The sequence below is a fragment of the Gambusia affinis genome, linkage group LG13, assembly GCF_019740435.1.
Source record: "Gambusia affinis linkage group LG13, SWU_Gaff_1.0, whole genome shotgun sequence".
Lineage (NCBI taxonomy): Eukaryota > Metazoa > Chordata > Actinopteri > Cyprinodontiformes > Poeciliidae > Gambusia > Gambusia affinis.
The window spans coordinates 19,007,665-19,031,781 of record NC_057880.1 but is presented as its reverse complement, the minus strand read 5'-3'; the positions used below and the strand labels follow the sequence as shown (position 1 = coordinate 19,031,781).

The following is a 24,117-nucleotide window of genomic DNA, read 5'->3' as shown; positions in this document are numbered from 1 at the left end:
AAACTTATACTGTGATAAGACCATTCCTTACATTAACTTTACCTAGAGTGCAAGAAAAGAAAATACATACTGTAATTTGGATCTCTGACGGAGTACATCCAAGACAAATTCTCAGGTCTTTGGACTTGCTTTCGAGACCCAGCACATTCATCTGACTGCAGTCAAGATACAAATGAGAGAAATACATTTTACATTATTTCACAGGACTAAAAAACTGCATTCTGATGAGATGAGAGCATTATACTTCTGAAGTCCCATTCTTATGTTATGCTCTTTGTTTAAGAGCAAATTTAATTATTTGATGTAGTGTTGACACCAGAGACCCAGAAGAGTTGGCAAAAGAAAGCACCAATAACCCTCATCACCACCACACAAACAAAAAATATTCATTAGATTTGAAAAGCAAACACCCCAAAAGGCTGGATGAGATTAGAGACACTCTACTAGCTATGAAATTAAATAGAATCTGTGCATGATGATTTGAGGATTTACATACAATGCGCAGATCTCCAGAGGGAGGGGGCAGGAACCAAGTATATACCCCAGAATGATTTTGACAGTAAACCACAGCTTTAGCAGGGCTTTGTGTGTGTATCAGCAGATTGCCAAAGTGTGAAAGCAGCAGAAGTAAAGCATTGGCAGCATCAACAAGAGGAACACAGTTCACGTTCTAGTAACGATTAAAGGATTTTTGTAAATCCTAAGGATCAGCTCGGAGAATGTCCTGTACGCGTCGATGCTTGTCATCTCACAGAAAAAAGGTAGTGTTTTTAAATGTAGAAATTCTGAGGCTTGGATGCAAAGGTTTGCAGAGTTGTTCTTCAGGTCCAACAGTGCAACAACTGCTCATTCCCTGACGGCATCACAGAACTTTTCCCCAGCTGGCTTCACTTTTATCTGGATGCTACAGATGCTGTTGATGCTACAGCTACGCTCCCTTCCAAAATTCAGTGGGGTTGAAAAGTTAATATGTCTGTAGAGTATGCCTCGCCATCTCATTTAATTCATTTCCATAATAGTTGATTCAGGAAGATGAGCTTACAGCTAACCCGAAAAAGGTGAAGGCCAAGCACAACCATTTAAAAACCCAAATCTCAAAAAGTCACAGCACTGAAGTACAACAACAGAACATGTAGAATGAACTTTCAGCTATGCTACAAAATTTCTCCTAATCACCCTGAAAGTAATTCCAGCTTTGTTTAAAAGGACAAGCTACAGTTTGAGTTATCTAAAGCTTTTGCAGTTGGTCTGACTTAGAAGGCTAATCAGCACCAAACATTTTAAAAGTGACCAAATCCCTATGTACCTCACCTACAGAGACCCAAAGTGGGCAACAGCCTATGTGAGTGTCCCAAAGACTCATTTGAGAGTCTTATCTGAATGAAAAATAAATAAAATACTGATCTGTGCACACAATCCAGAAAGAAATCAAGACTGGAATGCACTTTCTAAATAGGCACTGTTACACATCCCTATCTAGCCTTTTAAGTCATTCTCAGCACCAGGTCCGTCTTAAGATATCTTTGTACATACATCTTGTGCAAAGAAGCATTTGTAGTGTCCGGTATCAGACACTACAAATTGTTGTTGGTTTCCCTCAAACAAGTCTTATGGTAACTTATAAATTGAAGGCTGAACCAAGCCCTGAATTATGTGCACTTTTAGACGCACGACAAGAAATCATTCTCAACTTTTTTGGCATAAAAAAATAGTTCTAACGATTTGAACATTAGTTCAAATATTGCAGGAAATTGAGACATTTTTGTACTTTGCCTTCTGTCAAGGTGAGCGTAAAGCTTTAATGTCAACACTACAAGCCAAACCTGAATCACATCATTAGCAGGACTCAGAATGACCTCTTCATACACAATCTGTCCTTTGATTCAGGAGTGTCCATAAGACAGATGAAAATATTTGCAGATTCTAGAGTTAAAAACTCTTGTTGTAAACATTCTAACATTGTGAAACCTCCAAGACTCCACTATTCTATAGTAAGATTTCTGCATAACCAAAACCTCATCTGTTGCAACATTTTACCCTATACCGGATGAAAGTTTTTGCTGCCTCCTACCAACCAACCCACTGGTATAACTTTGATTTAAGTTGATTTTTGTGCAATAAATTTAACTTCTCCCAAGTATGTAGACAATTTAAATTTGGGTCATTTGCAACATTTTGTTCATTATTGGGTATTAGCTAACAGGATGTAAATACATGTCAGCCAATTTTACCAATTCATTACAAAAGGAAAACCACTACTTTACAAAACAGAATTTTGCTTTAAACTGACAAAAGGAATTAAATTATATGAATTAAAAATAAATAATTTTTGTGACCAAATACCTGAGGTTTTGATTACATCTGTCAACCATAAAAGCATAATAAGGTGTGTAAATCTGTGCTGAATTTCTGCTTACCAAAGTAAACCATATCTGGATATTCACTTAAAGTGAAACATCACTATTGCTTCACAGCAGGTTGGACTTTAACAGAGTTACCTTCTTAATCTTAAATTTCAACTCAGGGATATTAGAAATTCAAGTGATGTGGTCAATACTCATCAGGCTGCTTTTGTTGCAAAGGAGCACTTTCCTTGAGCATCTGCAGGTCAGTTCATTGATATCTTGTGTCGCTCCCAGAGTGCAACACATCCACAGCCGGCGTTTGAATTCAAATTTGCTCTTAGTGCTGAGGGTCATTTCCAAGATTATTGAGATCAATTCTGCCCTTGCTGCAAGGGAGTTTATGCCAAGTGAGGCAAGAAGTGGAACAAGAATAGAATATATATCTGAGCTCACTGCTCGTCTCGAGAGCCTAAATAGATGTTGGAGGCTAGAGAAGGAAAAGTAAATAAGTGCAATAGTTTAAAATTGAATGTTGCATGCTCAGTACAAATTGACACCACCACTGGAATACTCCTGTCTTTAAGATTATGCCATATTTTTCAAATTGAAAAGCTGAGCCAAAAGTGCTGATGCTGAGCTGTTAAACATCCTCAATCTGGTTCAAATGGGTTGACTTCCTTCATCAATATAAATACAATGACTTAAGTATTCACACCCATTGAAATTTTTCCCCAGACATTACCACTAACATGTTGGGATTTGATACAAGATTAACACAAAGTACAGCCTAATTGGAAAATTGAAGGAAGAAGAGGTTCAACACATTACAATTTAATGTGAAAAAATGTATTTGTTTTCAGCTACCTTTCCTCTGACACCCTGAAATAAATTGAGGGGATTTCAGTCACTACAATTGCAGTGCTGGTAGATATTTACAGCTGTAACAGCATGGAAAGGTGGTTCTATAAAGTAATGACTCTTCGGTATGAACAGAAATGCATCGAGATTTCTCCCTCCCACCTCACTTCAATAACATGCAGCACTTTGTGCTGGTCCAATGTAAAAAATCCAAGTAAAATATATTGCCATGATATAAAAGCAGTTCAAGAGGTATGAATACTTTTGGATGGCACTGAAACAGCCTTGTAGTAACCATGTGTAAATTAACCATTTCACATCTAAATCAAAGAGCAGTAGATCTCAGAGAGCTGCAGGTGTCAAAGTGAAAGCTATATTAATCACACCAGCAGAAGGTTAACTTTTTTGGAGGATTGCTGCAGTGTGAAGGAAATTACATGTCAAACTTCCCCATGTGCTGTAAAACATCAGGGCTAGCAGATCAAGAGAGACAAGGGGAGGTGTCCCAAATTGCTCGCTACCTCAGGCAGTGGTGAATCACTGACGGGAGAATTGGATTGTGGACAGTAATTCAGCGAACACTGAGACAGTGACAGATCAATGAACTGCCACACAATGCCATGGCAGGGCATAAAGATGTCACAGAAAGCCTCAGACTTGTGTCTGGTACAGTGTGTAGAAATAACAGTCAACTCAAACTCTGATAAAATGCATTTTTGATAGTTTTTACAAAAGCTCAAGGGACAGTCTGGATGCTCAATTATTCTGATATTTTTAGAACTAATTATGTACAAAGATGACCTTTTACAGCAAAAAGACATGCAAAATTCAAATTTGCATCTCCAGGTATTTTAACTTTGACACTCCATTTCACAACTATCGTGGTGTGAAATTAATTACACATTAAAAAGGTTTGGGTCACATTTTTACAGCACTTTTATCTGTCTCAGTCATTTTATTTTTGATTTATTACTTTATTATTAAGAATATGAACGGGATATGTGAGAATAAACAAACCTTAAACATTAACCACAATCCAAGGTGATCAAAAGATTTAAAGTCCTGATTGCCATTGTTGCAACTATAAAACTAGATAAATTAAGTTTGTCAATTTCTTCTGGGTCTAAGAGCCAATTAAGAGTCAGACAAAATGCAAAGTTAACACTTAATGTAATGACAAAAAATTCAAGAAAATCTGCAAACAGAATGATGGCTTTTAAAAGGAACCAGACCTTGAAAGCTTCAGTCAACTATTGTTACCACAAAGGAAATCCAAGAAAGACCACTTCTTTCAAAGCAGTTGTGCAACAAATGGGCTGCACAACTGCAGAACTTGCTTTAAGATGGTAGCAGGTATAAAAGATATTTCTTAAGTCATTATAGGACCGAGGTCTTAGAATGCATGTCTGGTGTAAAAGAGGACAGAAAAGCACTTCTGTCCTAGAAATGCATAGAAAACAAAATTATTTTCTGTAGAAAGTACAAGAATTGGACAACAGAGGCCTGAGATTTATTTCTGAAGACATCACTCGATCATTTGGGACACCTTTTATAAACGTTTTTATACAACTTGAAAATTCCCTCACCCTTCTCCTTCCTCTCTGCAATGGAGCCTGCCAAGAATGCACAAGCTAATTAGCCCACCAATGAAGACCATGCTAATCTATGATCCGATTTTGGGTTACTGCCAATGAATCAATCCCAACCTTACCAAGAAATCCTAGAGAGTTAGCAGCTTATGTTAAAAAAAAAAACAAAAACTGGCTCAAATCAGACTGTTATGACTATCTGAAGTCCTCTCCAGATAGTCAGATGATTTGTTTCAACGCTTGCCAAGTAGTTTTTTTGTTTGTTTTGCTTTTTTTTTTTAAAAGGTACTGCTCCTTTACAGAACAGTTTATATGCTGAGCCTCACCAGTAGCAACCCATTAAACTATTCTACACAAAGTTCAGAGTAAAATTGTTAAATACTTTATTAATGGTGAAGAAAGGAATATACCCAAGGCATTTTGGTAGGTCAGTTCTTTATCAACAACTATTTTACTGAAGGTCCTGCCAACTACTAGCGAGATTTTATAATAGTCAAAAGTATAAATACTGTATCTTGGGACCTTATCAGAGATCTGAATGAAGAGGTGATTCTGGAAAAGTCACATTTGGCTGTTCACTTAAAAATAAATAAATAAAAAACAGGAAAGATTGGAACTTGGTTGATTCCCACTCAGCATGAAGCGCTGAACAAATACTTGTTGCATGTTCCCTCTTCTTACAATAATACCACCTTGATTTATGGCTTTGATTTGATCCACATACCTGATGAATGGTGCTCTGTGAATAGGTATTGTGCAGACTGAGGAGGAAAGAGTGAGGAGAGTTTTACAAGATGCCAGCATACTGCATGTTTTACCCAGAGTTTTGCAGCTTCACTTCGGATAGATTCTCTGCAGATTTGGACAAGTCAGTCAAAGACCGGGAAGAGGAAGACAGCAGCCCGCTCTGCAGATAAAAGAGGGAGAAACAACCAGAATAAAAAACCTGTCTCAGAGTTTGAAATGACTGACAACTGTCTATGGTGGATTTAAATTATACAATGCCTTGCTTTTGGTATATACTGTATAACATCAGTATTCCTGACAGTTTCACAAGAGAATGTAGCTGAAATAAACATTTAGAAAAATGTCAAAAATATAGTTTAAGCCCCTCTACACCTGTTAATATAAAATTTTTTTTTTGGTCATGTGCTTTTCCCACATTTAGACAGTAACCCGATTAGAGATGGTCAAAATTCAGAAAAACCTTTAGTTATAAAAAACATTACTAAAATATAACAGCTTGGGTGTTTAAGACTATCTTAAAGAGTAATTACTGAACTCTTGCGAATCTATTTAGAACAAATGTTAAATACCAACAATTGACTGGAACCATGAGAAGCAAAATAAAGATCCTACTAGCATAATCATGCCTGAGTATTCACTGTTCATTTCCTTCCTTTCACTCTGCTACGCTACAGCTGGTAGTGTAGCAGAGGCTGAGGAGCTAAATTTATTTGTACAAATCATGTCTCATACCATCATGACATAGCAAGTTTTAATATGTTTTTTAAGTTACATACTACAGCTTTCAGCACCTGAAAACTACTGCAACGTACAGAGGTATATGTATAAAAAAATTGCATAAATTCAATATTTTGCGTGAGTCATTTTAGGAGCAATAGGAATAAATATTACTGTTTTTTATGAAAGCAGTCATATTATGCTATATGTCTCTGCTTTTAAATTATTGCATCAATACAGTGAAACTGTTGCCTTTTTACTCTAGGCCATTATACTCTGCGAAACTCACTGTCCCATGCTTTGTAGTGATTCATTTCAAGCAATTTCTTTTTCCTTTCTTACAAAGTCAAACTCCTCTGTTTGTGGAAATGAACGCTGAGAAATAAATACTTTCAACATTTCTTAAAAATGTACTGTTCTGTGTTAGATAAGGAGTTGCAGGTGAGAAATTTATATTAAACTGTTTAATTCTGCTGCACCAATTCAATCCTACAACACCTGTACATAAACAACTGAAAGATTGGCGGAGCGAAAACAGCTTTTGAGTCTTCTGCACCTGAAAACATCTGTGCTTTTTTATAACATGCAAAATAATGTTCCACAATAGTAGGATTTTGCAATTGCGATGTTAAACAGTGATGATTAAAACAAATCACTACAAGGAAATAAGATGACAAAGCTATACTGATGGATATACAGAGTTTACAGTGTCATCAATATTCACTGCAGGTTGCAGGCTTTCAGCTTTTAGTCATGGCAATAGAGCACAGGATGCTGACTTGCTTTGTAGAAATTAAGATTAGACAATGCAGATGACACAGCAATGTTTCTTTTGGGTACCGACTGTACCTGCTGTTTCTCTTTCAGTTGTGAAGCTTTAGCTGGGTGGTTAAACCGCAGTGTGGGTCCTCCTCCTAACTGTATAATTGCACCTAATGGGAACCAAATAAGAAAAGCGTAAAATGTCAGAAGAAATGATAGCAGAAAAGCAACAGGAATTCCTCACAGCACAGACTTATGATCTTAAACCTTCTAATTCATTATAAATGCAGCTCTAAATGCTGAAATAAGCATAGCTAATATGATTTTCCTAAATTAGAGAAAAGAAGTTCCATTTCTAGTATCTATAATGCATAGAAACAGCAGGGATCTGGCCCAGGGGAAACATGGAAAGCTTTCCATGACTGATACAGTAACTTATCGTCTACACACCAAACTTCGAGAACTCACTTGACATTTGTTGAGTTTTTCCTTGAGTGAATTCACTGCTGAAGAAAATGAATCAGTTGTCATGAGGAACATAATCCCTCCAATGTGATTGACAGTGGCCTTGACCAGGAGGATCAGTTGTCAGAGGAAATGGTCCAAGGAAGCTTCCAAGTCTTGTGAAGCTGAAGAATTTCGGTGATATGGGGGTTTATATATCGGACCTGAATTCATACAACCGTATCCACAGATTTTCTCTAGGTCTTTTCTCTTCCTCCTCCACAGCAAATACTAATCCTCCAGCTACTAATGACTTCTGACGAATGACAAAGCACTAGAGAACAACCTGTGATAGATTCTACTTGCTGTTGGACTGAAAATTACTATCATTTGTGAAAAAAAGAAAAAAGCTTCCAATTCAGCTGTTTTTGACAGGAATACTGGATAAATTGAAAACCTTACAAAAATAACAACTACAATAGACAGGCTGGTTCTGTGTGCAGCTTTTATCTCTTGAAAACCAAAGCAATATGGATGAGGAGTCAGAAAGTACTTCAAGCTCCCAGTCTCAACAAACGGGGGCCGTTCAGGGGGCCAGAGTTTCAACTAGACTCTCTTCTATCCTTTGAAAGGTTAATGCTCTGGCCCACTTCAAAACCTGTTGCCCCTATCAACGCCATCTGCCAATTAAATTGAGGGCTTCAAGCTTTGTCTAGAGCTTTGTCCAGGGCCCCTCGCCCTTAAAAATGTTTAGTAAGAGAAATGGCATCTGCCCTGTGAAGGGCAGCGTTCACAATCCACTCATGCCTTAAGTGTGTTTCCATGAGGTAAGCAGCAACAAAGTGGATTTCATTTGCAGATGAGATCCAGTGATGTCATTTCACCTCACTCAAAATGGATAAAAGGGTTATTGACTCCAACAAGCCAAATAATTGTGAATCTAGGAGAGAAATCATTATTATAGTCATGTCTTGCACCATCCCTTCCCCATATTTATGCAAGAATATCAGGAGGAAAATTAGATTTAGCTGAAATGCTTACCCTGAGTCAGCTGGCAGGGATGTGTAACCGCAGAGCCGTTAACTGAACACAGTGCGCCATCCTGAGGGAAGAGTGTAACAATCCCACCACAGTTCTCAAGCAGACAATGTTCACGGGGGAGTTCAGGTCCAGAAAGCACTAGACGACAGTTTAGAAAGCTTTGATACCCCAGCAGCAAAAGATGTGACATGAAGATTTAAGTGTAGTGACGTTTCCTCACCAGTTTCCTGACAACACAAGGCTTCATTTTGAATCCAGGTTTTGCCCTCCTATGGTGAAGGGAACAAAAATGAAAACCTAAGTTTCCAAATCCACATAGAAGAAAGGGTGCATATTGGTTTTAGTGCCATAAAACCTAATATCCTTAAAAAGTAGAACAAATCCATTTTGGTTCTTTAAATACAGTAATTATGAAACTTTTCTAACAAAAGCCTATGGAGTCATACCTCAAACAGAAAGATGCTACTGCTGCTTTTTTTTTTTTTCATAGGTGACCAATGTGTTATGTTGTGCATAAAGTCACTTATCAGGAAGTTTTGACTTCTTGCTGGTCTATCTAATTTACAGTTTGTTTTATGGTTATTTACATATTTATCCACTAACACAAAAAAATATGACCATCATAAACTACAAGCCTGAACTCAATTTATATAAAAAAGAAAAATTATGCAACAATTTGAGAACATAAACTAATCCATTTACTTTCAAACAATACAAGAGGATTCCTGTTGTGAGGCAGTCTTCGTTGAGGCCTATAAGATGAGGTAACTGGCAGTTCAAGATGACTCTACTCCCCTCCTTTCTCAGAGCAACACTTTCTTCCTGTGGGAACACACCCAAAGAAAAACAAATTCATTTAGTAGCTGAATGATGCACAATAAAAATACTGACAGACATTTAAAGGCAGCTAGCAGAAAACAGAATTCTTTATGACTGCTCTTGGACGCCTGAAGGCCACAAAGAATATCATAGTTTTAGCCATGCGTCACCATGAAACAGCAGAGAGGCCAACAGCAAAAGAGACAACATAAATCATTCAGATTATGGTGGCGAAACTCAAACTTTATTTTGTGTTAAGTGAGAGACCGGCGCATTTCCACTGACTGTTCTCACACACCATGCACCATTGCTTAATAACATGCAAACTATAGCAAACTTTAGATTCATTATTTATGTAGTGAAGAGCATCATATTGAAGGTCAAAGTGAATAGAATTTATGTTCTAGTAAGTGAGACGGAAAACCATATATATTTTAAATGATCCTACTTTCAATTTCAATGCCTATGTAGCATCCATCACCCAAAGTATTTCAAATGGTTGTACTGGTATAAAAATAAATACATTTACAATTCAGCCTGAAAGTACTCAATTCCCACAGGCAGATTTTGTCTTTCAATTTCAACAAATGTTGGTGTTTTGGAGTGGTCTAGCCAGAATCCTGACTTAAATTTGAAAAATCAGTACAAGCAGGTAAAAATTAGAGTAATGGCAAAGAGGCCTTCCAATTCCAAAAACTTTGAGCTCTTCACCAAACGACCAAACTACCAATGGAAATATGAAAACAAATCTAATTATAGGAAAGGTTTGATTACTGAATTGCCAATGTAGCTTAATTTCCTCATTAGGCTTTAGGAAAGGCCGACTCTCTGATATTCTAGGCATCCTGTCACATTGCCACATGGATGTTAAGTAATGAATTTGGGTATGGTAAGAGATGCTGCAATACTAGAATCAAAGATTTTTTTAATGTCTGCATTTCTTAAGACTTTATAGTTGGTGTTCAGATAATCTTCCAATAACACATAATTATCAAGTGATATTTTCAAATTTCCTGTCAACTTTAAACATTTAACTCAAAAACATGGCAGGCCACTGGATGAATGACCACTGAGCACCCCAACCACCAGGTTTAGCAAGTTTTCTGGGGGAAGCATTGAAATATTTGAAAGTTTAGATCAATTTTGTAGCAAAGCAACTTGGAAAATTACTTAAAATAAACCCACATTTCCTTGAAATCCCTTCTAAACTTGTTTGATGGTGTTACATTCCCTCACCAGATAGCAGTGATGGCATAGACTGATTTAATCCCGAAAGCCTTTTGTAAAAAACTGGAAAGCCATACTAAAAAACGTCTGATCTGCTTCTTAGACCATTTCACTCCTAGCAATGGTTGCTGTGAAAATCTGATGGCATGAGTCATAAAGCATGTGGTTGAGAAAAGGCAGTATTCATTTTCAAATCATGTTTAAATACATTTGTAATAATCAAAAGACCAAATATGCTCCACACTGAAACATTTTTATGATTGCTAATTTGGAATCAAGACAAAATGCATAACCCAGAGGTGACCTGCAGGTTCAAACAATACAAACCACAAGAGAAATCTCCAACCAAGTGTTTAGGCACTGATAACCTTTACACAAAGCATGTGCTGCAGCTGTTCAATAATCGAAAGTCTTGCAATGTGCCGCTACCAGAAGTATCCCTCCGTTAAGCTGATTGAGTAATGCCTCGCATTAATATGGATTTTAAAAAGGCACTTCAACAAGGCAAAGCAGAAAAATCTCATGGTGAATACAGAAAATATGCTTTGCATGAACTGATCGCCCCTGCTTTTAACCCTTCCACCAGCTCTGTTGTATAGATTGGACTGTACAGAGAGAGAGACATGTCCACCACTAGCACCTCATTCATTGGCAGCTGCGAGATAGGAGAAATCCTTTTTTCTAATGAAGAGGGAGAGGCATCGACCAGAGCCCCCTGTACTTAATTAAAAGGGATTTTTCACCGACTTCATTAGAAGTGAGGAGCAGCCTGGCAGTTTAATGCAGTATGTCACTTTCCTTTAGACCCTAGCAACAGATGAGATCTACTTATATTCATTCCCAAATGCTATAAAAGTTTATTCAATATAGCAAACGCAGTGTTATCAAAAACGTAGGCAAAAAAAATGTTTGCTTTCAGACTGAAGCAGCTGGTGAGCATACTGTAATTAAATGTGGCCCAGACTAGCAGCCAAGCTCAGGAAGTGCTTAGGCTTCCATTAAAAGCCATCATTTTGTAGTTGGCTAGAATTTTAATTAATTTCTTTTTTAACCTTTTGGAGCTGCAGCATACATTTCAAAACAGCACTGCACTAAGCTGGCTAAATCTCCTGACTATCAACCTTGTCAAGTAGAACAATCTGCCAAGAGAACAGAATAATACAGAATTCAGAACAATGGAAACACCTTCATGATTAAATTGCTATGTCACATTAAAAGGTAAATTTTTCTAAACAAATTGCATTAATATCCCAGATTGCTTGTCTTTAAAGAAGTTAAAACAGCTTCTACATAAAGGGGAGAGCAATTACGTGTCCAGCTTTCAAAGTGACTCAGCCTTTTGCTTGGAGTGATTGATTATATACTTCTGTTAAAGAACTGTCACCTTGTTAACAGCCATTCCTTTTTCATGCTCCTTTTCATTAGTTTGTTACATGCAAGAGCAGAATTTTAACCAGAAACCCATTTGATAGTAAAATAAACTTTAGCCTGAAAATTTATTCCAGCCACCAGAATGCCATTAAATTTGGACTGAAATCTAGGAGCATATTTCTGGGATTATTTTGGTTGGCCCAAATCTTTCTGCTACATGGCCAACATTATGGGCTCAAATCATTTTGTGCTTGTAAATTCAGTTTAACAAACTGCCTTTTGCAAAGGCAGTTCCCACTTTAAAACAGACATTTTAGCAGCTGGAGAAGAGATTACACCTCAGTTTTATACAAGGTGTAATCTCTTGCAGATTGTATAAATTATATCTTTGAATCTATAAGTTAAATGTATAGATTTATATCTTTAAATTAAGATATAAAGCTAACCTTTGCATGTACCCTTTGAGTTGCATTTGGAAATTTTGACAGGCTGTAAAACCCCAAAATGCCTAATCAAAAGATTTTAAGCAGGTTAAACATTTCTGTATCTCCCAATTCATGGCCTGACGCAACAGTATGATCTTCAACTTAAGATGGACACATTGAGTGCAGAAAAGCTCAACATGTAGATTTCCCATGTCTCATCATTTTTCAAATCCTTCATTTCCTCAATATTAGAATTCTGTGTATAATGTTATAGTTGTCAGTATACATGAATATATGAAATAAAATTTTAACAATAGTTTCCATAATAAAACTGTTCAATAATTTAAAGAATGACTGAAATGCAAAGTTTTGTTGAACTTTGAGGTCCGGCAAAATTACGTTTCAACTGTTTGCAGTGCTTGCTATGTTTTATAGGTAACCAATTCTCTTTGATCCAATTAAAAGAGTTGATTCAATGTTTGGCTAGACTAACCTCCCATAAGGAGGAAACACTAGCTCTAAAAAAATGTGAGAATATGCAAAGGTTATAAAATGCTATAAAGACCATGACGTAAATTTGCTGACTATGTGGTTCAAACTGACAAACCAGAGCAAGGCTCAGAGCATGTAGAGTTTAAGTTGTGCTGATTATAGCATGTTTTGAAAATGCAACGAACATCAGGATCAAAGAAAGGTTTTGGTTCATTTATCTCACAGAAACGGAGAATCCTCCCACACTGCGTCGCAAGGGGACCTGAAAATATTGCTGGGAGAACTGGATACAACTCTACTCAACATAAAACTGCCTCAGTTTAAGAATGTGTATCGCTATATTACAAATATATAAGCCTGCAGTAAAACATGATTTCACTTTATCCTGTTCCTTTTTTATTCTCCCAATCTGTTACTGCCTCAGACTTGTAAGAGGCTGCTCTGAAATCTCTCATATTAATTACTTTCTCTTTGCCACATGCCCTGTAACCAATCTTCGGAAGCTGGCACTGCATAACTTTGCATTCTAAATCTGCTTTGAATATAGAATCCAAAACCCAGTTTACAACGCTCTCGGTCAACTTTTCTTGTGTAAGTGATCAGAAATTTTCATTTTGCCTTTGCCAACAGCATCACCTGAGTTAAACACGAAATGGCTAGAAACACGTCTGTTGGAGAACATAAACTTTGCATAAGATAAGACAAACGGGCAGGCTAGAGTGGAATATTTTAAAACATATCAAAGGCCATCTTTGAATTTAGACAAGAGCTCCAGGTAGAGATATATAAAAAGCCTCAAACATTTTTTTAATCGCAGTACAGCCCATTTTAGCTAAGAGTATGCTACTTTGTGTACTAACCTTATAAAAATGTTAGAAATCCTCTCTGCCCAGAGAGACCAACAGGCAGTAGAAATCCTCTGAATACATCAGACCACAAAAATAGAGAATTGAACTGACACATGCTGCTCTGTGGAAGTCAGACATGAGTTAGCTTTGGAAGGAGGGTGATTCTTTTAGTGGCGAAAAGTTTGTGTTGCCTTAGCCTTAAGCTTTGGATCTAATGCTGCAAAACGTAAGTCACAGGTTGTGGCCCAACATACCATGCACCCTAAGGACCCCTGGACTTTTGGGAGAAAGAGCATCACAAATCCGCCAACATCTCATATCCAAAATTAAGATTGTAAACAAAATGCTTTTTCATATATTTATGCTTTCACACCAAAGGCATCTGGAGATCTTTTTACTGGAAAACTTGATCCAATTCTCAGACCAAACAAATTTCAGATAAAAAGTCCCAGTAAGGTTTGGCAAACATCACATGTCTATTAAGAAACGTACTCCAGACCTGCTTCCCAAGGAATGCTATGAAACAATGGTACTTTTACTCATGGCTAACATACCGTAAAAAAATACCAGCCAATGTCCACATAACACTTAAAAGTAGTCGTTTTAATAGCATGTTTTAAGCTTATATGCATCTCGGTAGAAGCATTCTACATCAGGAATACCATTTATATTTTCCTCCTTGGCAGAATGCAAATCCACCTGAAGACAAATGTCAAATCCATAAAGTCATTCATTAAACACTTAGAGCTCCTGCAACATCAGTGGGCCCACCAGTCATCAGGACAGTGGCATTTTTGCCTGGATGTAAAATTGAATCATGTTTAATAAAAGATGCAGATACATGAATGGAAAGATTCAAATATAACATTTCTGTCAAGCTCTGAGTGGAAATGGACCAGCCTTCCCTCTGAGCAAAAAGAAACTGCAAGATTACACAGACACACATACAGTGCTTTAATTTATATGCAAGACATTCAGCAACCAAAGTGCCATGTGTCAATATTCAAGATCTCTTAATTAGGTGCAGTGACAGCAGCTAATGAGTCCAGGGCTGTCAAGCTACTAAAAGTCACCTGCTAATTATCCAACATCCACATGCAGACCTTGGCACACAAAATATCCCTCCCCCCCTCAAAATGTGATCCTAAAAAGTAGCATGGCCCCAAAATCTGTTGCTGAACACTTTTCAAAGACAATTTCAACTTTAGCTTCAGGATGAAGCATGTATGATGTAAAAGTCCCTCTACATTTTTCACAGAGTTACTGGTACACTTCTGTTTGATAAATAATGCAAGATGCGACATGGCTGAATACCGCAAGCTCCAAACTAACACCAAATGTCACTTTTTGGACATTTGGTGTTAGTTCAAGAGTTGGGCACAAATTTAGCTGAAGAAAGGGAATGTTCAGTGTAAATGCGGGGCTCACAGCAGTGGTTCTGTTGAAACATTGGGTGGTTTCAGGATGATACCATTCTGTCCCTGCCTCAAGAGAAGACATGTAGCTTGTTTAAAAATCTTCCCAAACACACCATCTCCAACAACTGACTCAAAAAGTTTGCTTTTGGATGCCGTTTAATCCAGATGGTTAGAAAATCAGACCGAATGCTCAGCTGACCCCTCTTTAAGGAAGTTATTCATAAGGCTCACAGTGACACCAGCTGGCAGGAGCTGGTTACTACAAGCATCAACATTAAAGCAGAAAGGGGATCTGAGGAATCATTTTTGCATTTTAGATCCTTTCTGAACACCTGAGGGAAGCAGAGTGGAGCCTTATCCAGAACCAAAATACAAATCTTTAACTTGGCAAGACAAAATTCAAAAACATTCACCAATTTTATATGTATCCTTGTTTACAAAATGTTTTAACTCCTTGTTAATTTCTAATTAGTTATTTTATCAATCTAGTTAGTTTGGACATAAGATACAATTCTATGCTTTATCTTGATTTATGGATAAATATATTTTTTTTCTGGTGTTAAAATGAGCTGCACCATTGTACCAGCAGTCCCTCATAGGTCTGATGATGGCTCAAGAATGAATAAGTCTAATAACATTCATACATACAAACATAGAGATGCTTACACGAGTAATACTTTGTGTACAGTTTGTTTCAATTAAAATAAACAAATAAATTAAAAAAATAGTAATGCAATTTTTCCTCTTTGTTCTCTATTTTGGAACATTTCATCCTAGTCTTATTTTTGAATGCCTTTTCTTTGACATCTTGTCATATTTGACCTAAAGAAACCCCTTTTCTCTATTCAAAAATCCATTCAAACGTAATCAATGCAAGGTCAAAATTGCACTATACATATATATAAACAGGAATTCAGTAATCTTTGTACCTCCAGAATGCTCTGAGCACCCCTCCCCTTAGTGTTCCACTGCTTGGCAAGTGTTTTGACCTGATGGAAAAAGCAAAAATATCCTGTATAATATCTAAAAAGAAATCTTGAGTGTGTCTCTAATGTTTGACTCACCTTTTCTTCATTGTATTGCAACTTCTCTCTTTGCTTTACAGAAGAAGCCCTATCCACATCAATAACCTGCATAAACCAAATACAAGAATCAGCACACTGTTGCCATTTTGGATGGCATTTTGTATTCCTGACAGATTGCAGAACCTGAGCGGCTTCAGCTAGAAGTGTTCGAAGCCTGTTGACCTCAGCCTGCAGCTCTCTGACCACCTTGGTGCTGCCGTCTTCATTCACTGTTGGGGTGTTTATTATGTTTTTAGCCCGGCTGGCAAAGCGCAGAGTGGTTAAGGTCTCCTCGTAGTTCACATCAGCAGGAGAAATGGCTGCCAAGAGAGGTCATCATCCAAGAATGATGAATTGTCAGTCAAATTAAAGGTGGCGAACAAAGATTACTTTACTCCATTTCCAATAAGAAAAAAATAAATAAAAATAGAATCCAAATAAATACAGTGGAAATGTCTTCATAACACATACTTGCTATAATTGTTGTTCTGGTATTTCCACCAAGACTGTCTTTCAGTAGCCATGTCAGCACAGAATCTCTGTAAGGAATGAAGATCTGCTTCTTTTTTGCAGACTGTCCACTCACTGCAAGGTTAGCTACAAGTCAAATTGAAGAAAAAAAAAGTTATACAATGACAAAGGAAAGAAAAGTTTCATCTTTTGGCTTTAAAGATCAAATTTAGGAACCAAAAGGTCTTGACAATTCAATTTTCTATTGACTAGTGTGGTCAAAGTTTTGTTCTGCTTTTTGTCATTTCCAATGAAAATTTTATTGTCACAGACTTCTATGTTCTAAGAACCAAAGTTTCCAACAAATTGTCGTTGGTGGTTACAGGTGGTTTTAGGATTTGTACGCACTTCCAACTTGATTTGTTTATTGTAAAAGTAGAGACAAAATAATTACTAAAAATGTCTTGCAACTTAGTCAAAACAAAAAAATAATCTCAATTTAATGTTTGAAGCTCTAAAAAAGTGGTCAAATAATCATTTACAAAACCTCCCGTAAACATACCAGACATTTACCAAACAATGGAGCTCCACCAAGCCCCTGGTGTGTTTTTGACAAAAATGCTTGCATCACTGCTTTTCAATAGTATCCATAATCCTAAAACCATCTACAATTCATCATGCTAAAACCACAATGTTTTTCGCAGAAGATTGTGTGACAACCATGTAGCACATAAATAAGATAAGTCTGGCATTTTTATTCAGCCCTCTTCATTCTAAACAACCCTAAACTTAATTGTACAGTCATCATCAAATCCTCTGTAAATAATCTTATGTCACTAAGAATTCAGTTCCGTCAAGGCAAGGCAAGAGAAAGTCGTGGTGAAGTTTAGAGGGTTACATTATAAAACAATAGAACAGCAAAGAATTTCATACATTATTGCATGTTTTGTAGTTGTAATAAAAGTGCTAAAATACTTAACTTTGTTCAGAATGAACTAACAATAACATACTGCTAACATGCATGAGATAAAGCTAATTTATTAGTCAAATTGAATTTACCAAGAGCTGAGATCACACTTCCCAAGGTGACCAGGGATTTGTTGATATTTGCACTTTCCTTCAACCTGGTGCCCACGGCCTGCGTGCCATCAGCTCTCTCACTGCCAACCAGGTCCACCAGTTGGATCTTACTGTGCCTCTCATGGCGCAACTCACCATTAAACCATCGCTGGAAAATGAGGATCAACGGGCATTTCATACAGCTATGCATACACTTTAAACTGAACAAAAATACTGCTTTAGTTTTTAGGGAAAAAAAAGATGTAATAAGTGTTTAATAAGCAGTGATGTAGGTTGAAGTAGGACTTTAAACAGCTTTCAAATAAATGTTTCTAGAAACCACAGAAAGCAAGCAACTGAGCTTGCTTTCTGTGTTTGCTCACATGTCGCACCTGGGTAAAGATGATGGTGAAGATTGTGTGTGAACGGCTGCTGAAGTCATTCATGCCGGTGCTGGCGATAGTGCGGGCGGCATTCCCAACCGTGATGAGGCTCTCCACATTACTCTGACTGAGCACCACATGTTTTGATAAATCTACACAGGCATTAGAGAGATGGAAATTCTGGATGACATTTGAAACACTTTATACAAGATTCAGATTAACAATAAAAAATTAGGCATTACTCTCAACATAAGGTCCATCCGTAGGGTGTTCTCTCACTTTCAAGCCCCCACCTTCTGAGCATGGCAGCTTCTTCTTTAGGAGGTCCTGTACACGCTCATTATAAATCTCCATATAACTGGCAAGGGGGGAAAAAAAGTTTCACAAAATTTTTTTTAAGAAATTAGTGACTGCTGGACTATTAATTATGTATGACCAGTTTTCATGAAGTCAAATTTAGGCATGCATAAGCATAAATGTGCATTTTTGTGGCAAAGACAACTTTAAGACTCAAAGAAAGATCTCCAGCTGCCCAAATGGACAAGTCAAAGCAATTATCAGATTTTTTTTTTTTTTCTCCACAGCAGCAGAAAACAGGTAATGTAGTCTCCAAGTACTCAAGGCAACCAGGAGAAATTAAACTTGTTCAGGGGCCAAGTGACATTTTATTTTCCAGTTCTCCTGTGATGTAAATGAGGAACTGTCTTTTGTTGTGGAAATCTTTCATATTTCACTGTGTTCTTCACTCCCCATGTTGAGCCCATAACGCACAGTTGTGCACTAGATCAGTGTTTACCAATTCCAGTCCTCGGGGCCCCCCTGCCTGCATGTTTTAGGCGTTTCCCTTCTGCCACACACCTGGATTGAGTCTTTGGGTGATTAGCAGGCTCCTGCAGTACTTGGTGGCTGCAGAAGATGTCATGCAATCATTTGAATCAGCTGTACTGGTATAGAGGCACATCTAAAACATGCAGGCAGGGGGGCCCCGAGGACTGGAATTGGGAACCACTGCACTAGATAACCCTCCTCAGAGAAGAGGCTGTTAGGTCAGAATACATAGTTTGACTAATATTTTGTAATATTAACGCATTCAAATTTCTTGCATTAGCAGCCCTAAAATATTGATTATTTTTATGTAACATGTTAACTACCAAAACTAGTTCTCTGTATTTATTTCAGATTAATAGGTACAAGTCATGTTTTCTAATATGCCTACTCCTAGATACACAGTGGCCTACCTTACCATTGATGGAATTAACTTTTCACAAGGTCCAGCAGATTTTTCAGCTGAGTTAAGGTCAGGTCATGAATTCCTTTCATTTTACTTCCCAAGACAAAGAAAATAGTGATTCTTTGTGTACAACAGAATGAAGCAATGATCAATGCAAAAATCTCCCACCAGATGAGTTTACATAATTTTACAAACAGGAAAAGAAAATAGCTCAAGCTACACTCAAGTGTAAAATTATCACCCTCTCTTTGCTGATTTTGCATCTTTTCACAGGTTACATATTTAACCACCATCCAATGCAGCACAGGATGAATTAAACATTATAAAATTAGACCGTTTGTATTTGAGTCCACTGCAATCATTTCAGTCTAAATGGATTCTCAACACGCAGACCCCTGGAGAGTCCTTGTTCCAAACATTCTTGGAATGCAAATTGCAAAGAAGCCGTTATTCATTACCCACCCCCCACACCCCCTCTTTACATCCAGTTTTAATCAGTTCATTAAAACTGGATGTTTTGGATAATAGGCCTTAACCAATAAATCATGATTATATAATATTTTCTGGGCCCTTATCAAGTTCTGTCATTGCTCAGTAAAATTGCCTAGTTATTAATTTTCTGCTTCCTTCAAGATGAGGAACAATTGAGGAGTCTCTTTCCTACACACAAAATATTGAAGGATTTTAATAAATTTTGTTCCAAGATCAGGCTGCAAATCAATTCAAGTTTGTAAACTGTTCTGTAAAAATACTTATGCTAGTATTTAATGAATGGAAAAGGGGCATGAATATATAAGTTAAACTCCATCATACTCCTTTTCAGACTCCAAATATAGTCACCAAATAAGTGGTGTATTTACATGTATTTGAGTACCGGTATGTAAATTTGAACAAGGTATTGTATTTACACTTAGAAACATAAAAATCTTTATTATTATTATTATTATCTTAGTTGATATGTTTGTCTGAAATAAACTAAACAATCAAAATTCTAGCTAGATATTTGACTGCTTTCATTGCCAGAAGCTCATTTAATTTGTTTTCTGCCACAGAAATTGCTTTTAGGTAAACTAGATAGTTCTGAATTGGTTTGAAGTCAAATAACTGGTCACCCAATTAAACCTGTATAGAACAAACTGCTCTTTGTGGCCATACCTGATCAAAATTTTAGGAGCATAAATACTGAAGCTCAAAGAGTCTTGTGAGAACACTGTATAATTGTAGGGTAAGGAAAGAGGCATAAAAATGTGGGCTAACTAATCAAATTGAAAATAGCCTGTATTTGTTTAGCACTTTATCAAGTCCAGGTGACACCACAGCGTTTTACCCTACATTCAAATGCTGAAGAATTTGAATGTGGCTATATTGTAGCTACAGCTGCCCCGACAGAAGTGATCAAAATTCTATTGCAAATTTCAATCAAAATAATCACTATTTTCCTGCAAAGTGGCAATGCCATCAGACTACAATGGACCACGTCCCTGCAAATCAGTCTTCAAGGATTTACCAATTCACAGATTGTTTTGTGGAACTTCACTCCAAATTACTCACAAAAAATTTGCCCATTCAGATTTCTTCAGTGAGCATGTAAAAAAAATTTTTAAAGTTCTTTAAAAAATATTTTATAAGGCTAAAAAAAAAAAAATCAAGGTATTTTAGCTTCCTTTGTTGCCATTAGCCTGCGTTTGCAGAGAAGTTAATTGAAGAGCTCCACTTATTCTCCTAACTGCTGATTGGCCGTACCCCCAACAGCAGATATGAGACTGTGGATATTAGCTTTTGTAGTAGTCCCAAGACAGTTTCCACAGTATGTATTGATGTATTTTAAGGCAACACCTGAATCAAAAGGCTAAAATAACTCCTTGGCATGTTAGCAAATGTTGCAAAGTCCTGGTTGTTACCAATTCATTTGATTAAGGTTTGTTGAAAGAGTGATGCATCTAAAAATTGAAGGGCAGCAGCACTCAAAAAATAAAAAATAAAAAATAAAATTAAAAAAAAAAAAAAAAATCACTGAAGTTGCATGTTGCATGATTACTTCATACAAGGAAAAACTTTAATTAAAGACAAAATAAATGATGTTCATAAGTCGTAGATGTTGACATCTGCCTGAAACCAACTGTGTTATCTGAATGAACAAAAAGCACTGAAGTTGCATGATTACTTTATACAAGAAAAAACTTTAATTAAAGACAAAATAAATTATGTTCATAAGTTGTAGATGTTGACATCTGCCTGAAACTGTATGACGACTTGGTGCATTTAACAAGAACTTCAACTCTATAGTTGCTTACCTGACCTCCATTTGAAATGACATGCTGTCGCTCCTACTTCTGTTTGATATCTCCAGGAACAATTCCTCACAGATCCGTGGGATTAAACCTTTATCCACCTTTAATTGAGAAAATGTTGACAGAATCAAAACACCAATTTTAATCTCACACTAAAATTAGATACATTTTGATCCTATGACATAATCCAAATGTTTACACTTTGCTGGAACCACAACTCAGCACATGCAAAGACTGCTGAACAACACAATCACCGCATCTGATATGGAGTCATTGATGCATAAAAGCAATTTCAGTCCGAGCTGCTTGCTCTCTTGTTTTTAATTACAAAGTAACAGACAGTAGGCATTAAGAGCCATATATAATTATCTGACGTTGACAGCAGCTCTGCTGATGACCTTGCATGAATTCCTTCAGCAGGAGAGTAAAATCCTCCATCATAATGTAAGAATCTCATTGTGGTGAAAGGAATGGAGGTTTTAATACCCTCATCACATTTTCTGATTAGTGCAAAGTGAGAAGTCAGTATAATGAGGCTGCAGACTGTCAGTTTAGCAAGCAAGAGGTCAATGCATGCAAACCCAGCTGCGTTGGTTGGTGTATTTAAAAATGCATTTTTCAGCCTCCTGTGTGACTAAGAGTTGTAGCTATAAACTAGTGCTAAATTAATTTGCATTTTATATGGGAAGTTTGTGCCAACACAACCAACTGTGTTATCTGAATGAACAGTTGACAATTATCTTTCAGCAAACAGTGCTTTTAACTCTTCAGAGTACTGTGAAGTGCCTTGAAACATGTTGTGAATTGGCCCTATAAATTGGACTGAAATCAAATGAGGGATTTTATGTTATGGATCAATACAAAGTAGTGCATAGTTATGGGGTGGATGGATACTTGTACACGGTTTTCATCTTTTCTTTTTCTACAAATAAGTTTGAAACATTTGTAATGCATTAGCATTTAAACTTCTTTATTGCAAATTCTCCAAATAAAATTCAGGGCAACGTATTGCTTTCAAAAGTTATCCAATTAGTTAATAAAGATCACTTGTTTTTAATTTGATCTTTGTATAAGAACCACTGCTCTGCGAACACTTCCGACGTTGGTTAAACCACTTTAATGTGACAGAATGTGAGAGAGTTTAAAAGGGATCTAAATATCTTTAGAAGATGTTGTATTCAGCAGCAAAACATTTTTTGCTGAAAAAAAAAAAGTAGAAATAATTCTTACTTTATTTCCCATCATGGTGTAAGATTTTCCAGAGCCCGTTTGGCCATATGCAAACACACAAGCATTGTAACCGTCAAATGCTGCTTTCAAAACGTCTGAGCCCAAGTCCTTGAAAATCTGAGAGTGATTTAAAAAAAAAAAGGTATTTAACTTCTGTACAATGCAAAATAAGAAATGTATAAATAAAATTTACCTTCTCCTGTGAGGAAAATGTAGGACTATCTGCATTAATTGAGTCAAAGGAGTAGTCGTATGAAAACATTTTCCCTCTGTCCTTCATTTTCTCCCCTCGACCAGCTAAAGGCTGGAATGTAAAGTGAATTGTCCACTTTAGGTAATATCTTAATTAAACCCATTCAAAATCTCGCTCATTTTTTAAACAACGTACCCTATGAATAAATGTTGTGTTCCCCCTCATGTGAATTATCACCTTCGAAGATAATAACTTTTCTCTGTCGAAAAAAAAATGGGAGTAATGTGACGTTCAATTTTAAAACGTTAAGATAAAAATAAATTCCATTGGACCCACCTTTTATTCAAAGGACGGACTCGGACCCCTACTCTCATCACCGAAGACATCATCAACCAAACAAATGCCTCTTCCTCCGTTCTGTGGTAAAACGTTTGTCTTTCCTAATTATTCACACCTGGGCTTTCTTTATTCCCCCATGTGATCTACAAATTAGCCACTAGAGGGTGGCAAAGCACGTCCTATTTTTGTGTCCTCGGTATAATGCCTTTCCTAGAGAAAAAGTATACATATTTTTAGTAGTTTTACTACACCTTACTTTTATGAAGTATCGCTACGCTTACTTCAGTTCTTTCCGACTTGTTGTCCGACAAAATCAGCAACTTTACTGATTGAAAAAACAGGCGTTTACCCAAAAATGCACCAGAGACGCGCCGAAAGTTTATGTTTAAGTGAGACTTCTTGCTTTTACACAAGCTTTGTTGTTTTAATGTTATTTCAACCTGCTGAGGTTGTTGTGCCATTTCGAACAATTGTAGAGTTAACGATATATTGTCACTTGGCAGTACTTTGCACTGTTCTAACAAAGGTAGCCCATTATTAGCAAGTCTTATGTTCAAACGTTTGATGTTAGACTTAGAAAAGGATTTCTCCAGCATGAATTTATTTTGGTGCAATGTTCTTTTTCATAACATTTTTATTGTAGTCTGTAAAACACTAGAATTTGCACATCTGTATTTTTTTATTTTTTGTAAAATTACAGAATTTCAAAATGTTCCAGAATATATTAGATTAATTATTCAATTAAATTAAATTAATGAATAAGTTAAATTAATC

At 36.7% G+C, this 24,117-nt stretch overlaps 1 protein-coding gene across 3 annotated transcripts in view; it reads right to left on the bottom strand.

Annotated features, from left to right (window-relative positions):
- Window positions 1-23,496, bottom strand: part of kif16bb (kinesin family member 16Bb) — a 30,796-nt gene extending 7,300 nt beyond the window's left edge. The window contains exons 1-18 of one of the 3 annotated variants that reach the window (XM_044137267.1): window positions 23,341-23,496; window positions 23,200-23,263; window positions 23,005-23,115; window positions 22,812-22,928; window positions 21,585-21,682; window positions 18,302-18,417; window positions 18,069-18,211; window positions 17,677-17,845; window positions 16,639-16,764; window positions 16,312-16,487; window positions 16,168-16,233; window positions 16,033-16,092; window positions 9,206-9,325; window positions 8,724-8,772; window positions 8,504-8,641; window positions 7,106-7,188; window positions 5,611-5,699; window positions 71-155 (exon numbers count right to left, since the gene is read on the bottom strand). In XM_044137267.1, the coding sequence (XP_043993202.1) occupies window positions 71-155; window positions 5,611-5,699; window positions 7,106-7,188; window positions 8,504-8,641; window positions 8,724-8,772; window positions 9,206-9,325; window positions 16,033-16,092; window positions 16,168-16,233; window positions 16,312-16,487; window positions 16,639-16,764; window positions 17,677-17,845; window positions 18,069-18,211; window positions 18,302-18,417; window positions 21,585-21,682; window positions 22,812-22,928; window positions 23,005-23,115; window positions 23,200-23,263; window positions 23,341-23,393 (1,863 nt within the window). In that variant the 5' untranslated portion in view covers window positions 23,394-23,496. The remainder of the gene's footprint in view (window positions 1-70; window positions 156-5,610; window positions 5,700-7,105; window positions 7,189-8,503; window positions 8,642-8,723; window positions 8,773-9,205; window positions 9,326-16,032; window positions 16,093-16,167; window positions 16,234-16,311; window positions 16,488-16,638; window positions 16,765-17,676; window positions 17,846-18,068; window positions 18,212-18,301; window positions 18,418-21,584; window positions 21,683-22,811; window positions 22,929-23,004; window positions 23,116-23,199; window positions 23,264-23,340) is intronic. The other 2 variants (XM_044137270.1, XM_044137269.1) reach the window with 2 other exon arrangements.
- Window positions 23,497-24,117: the final 621 nt, after the last annotated feature.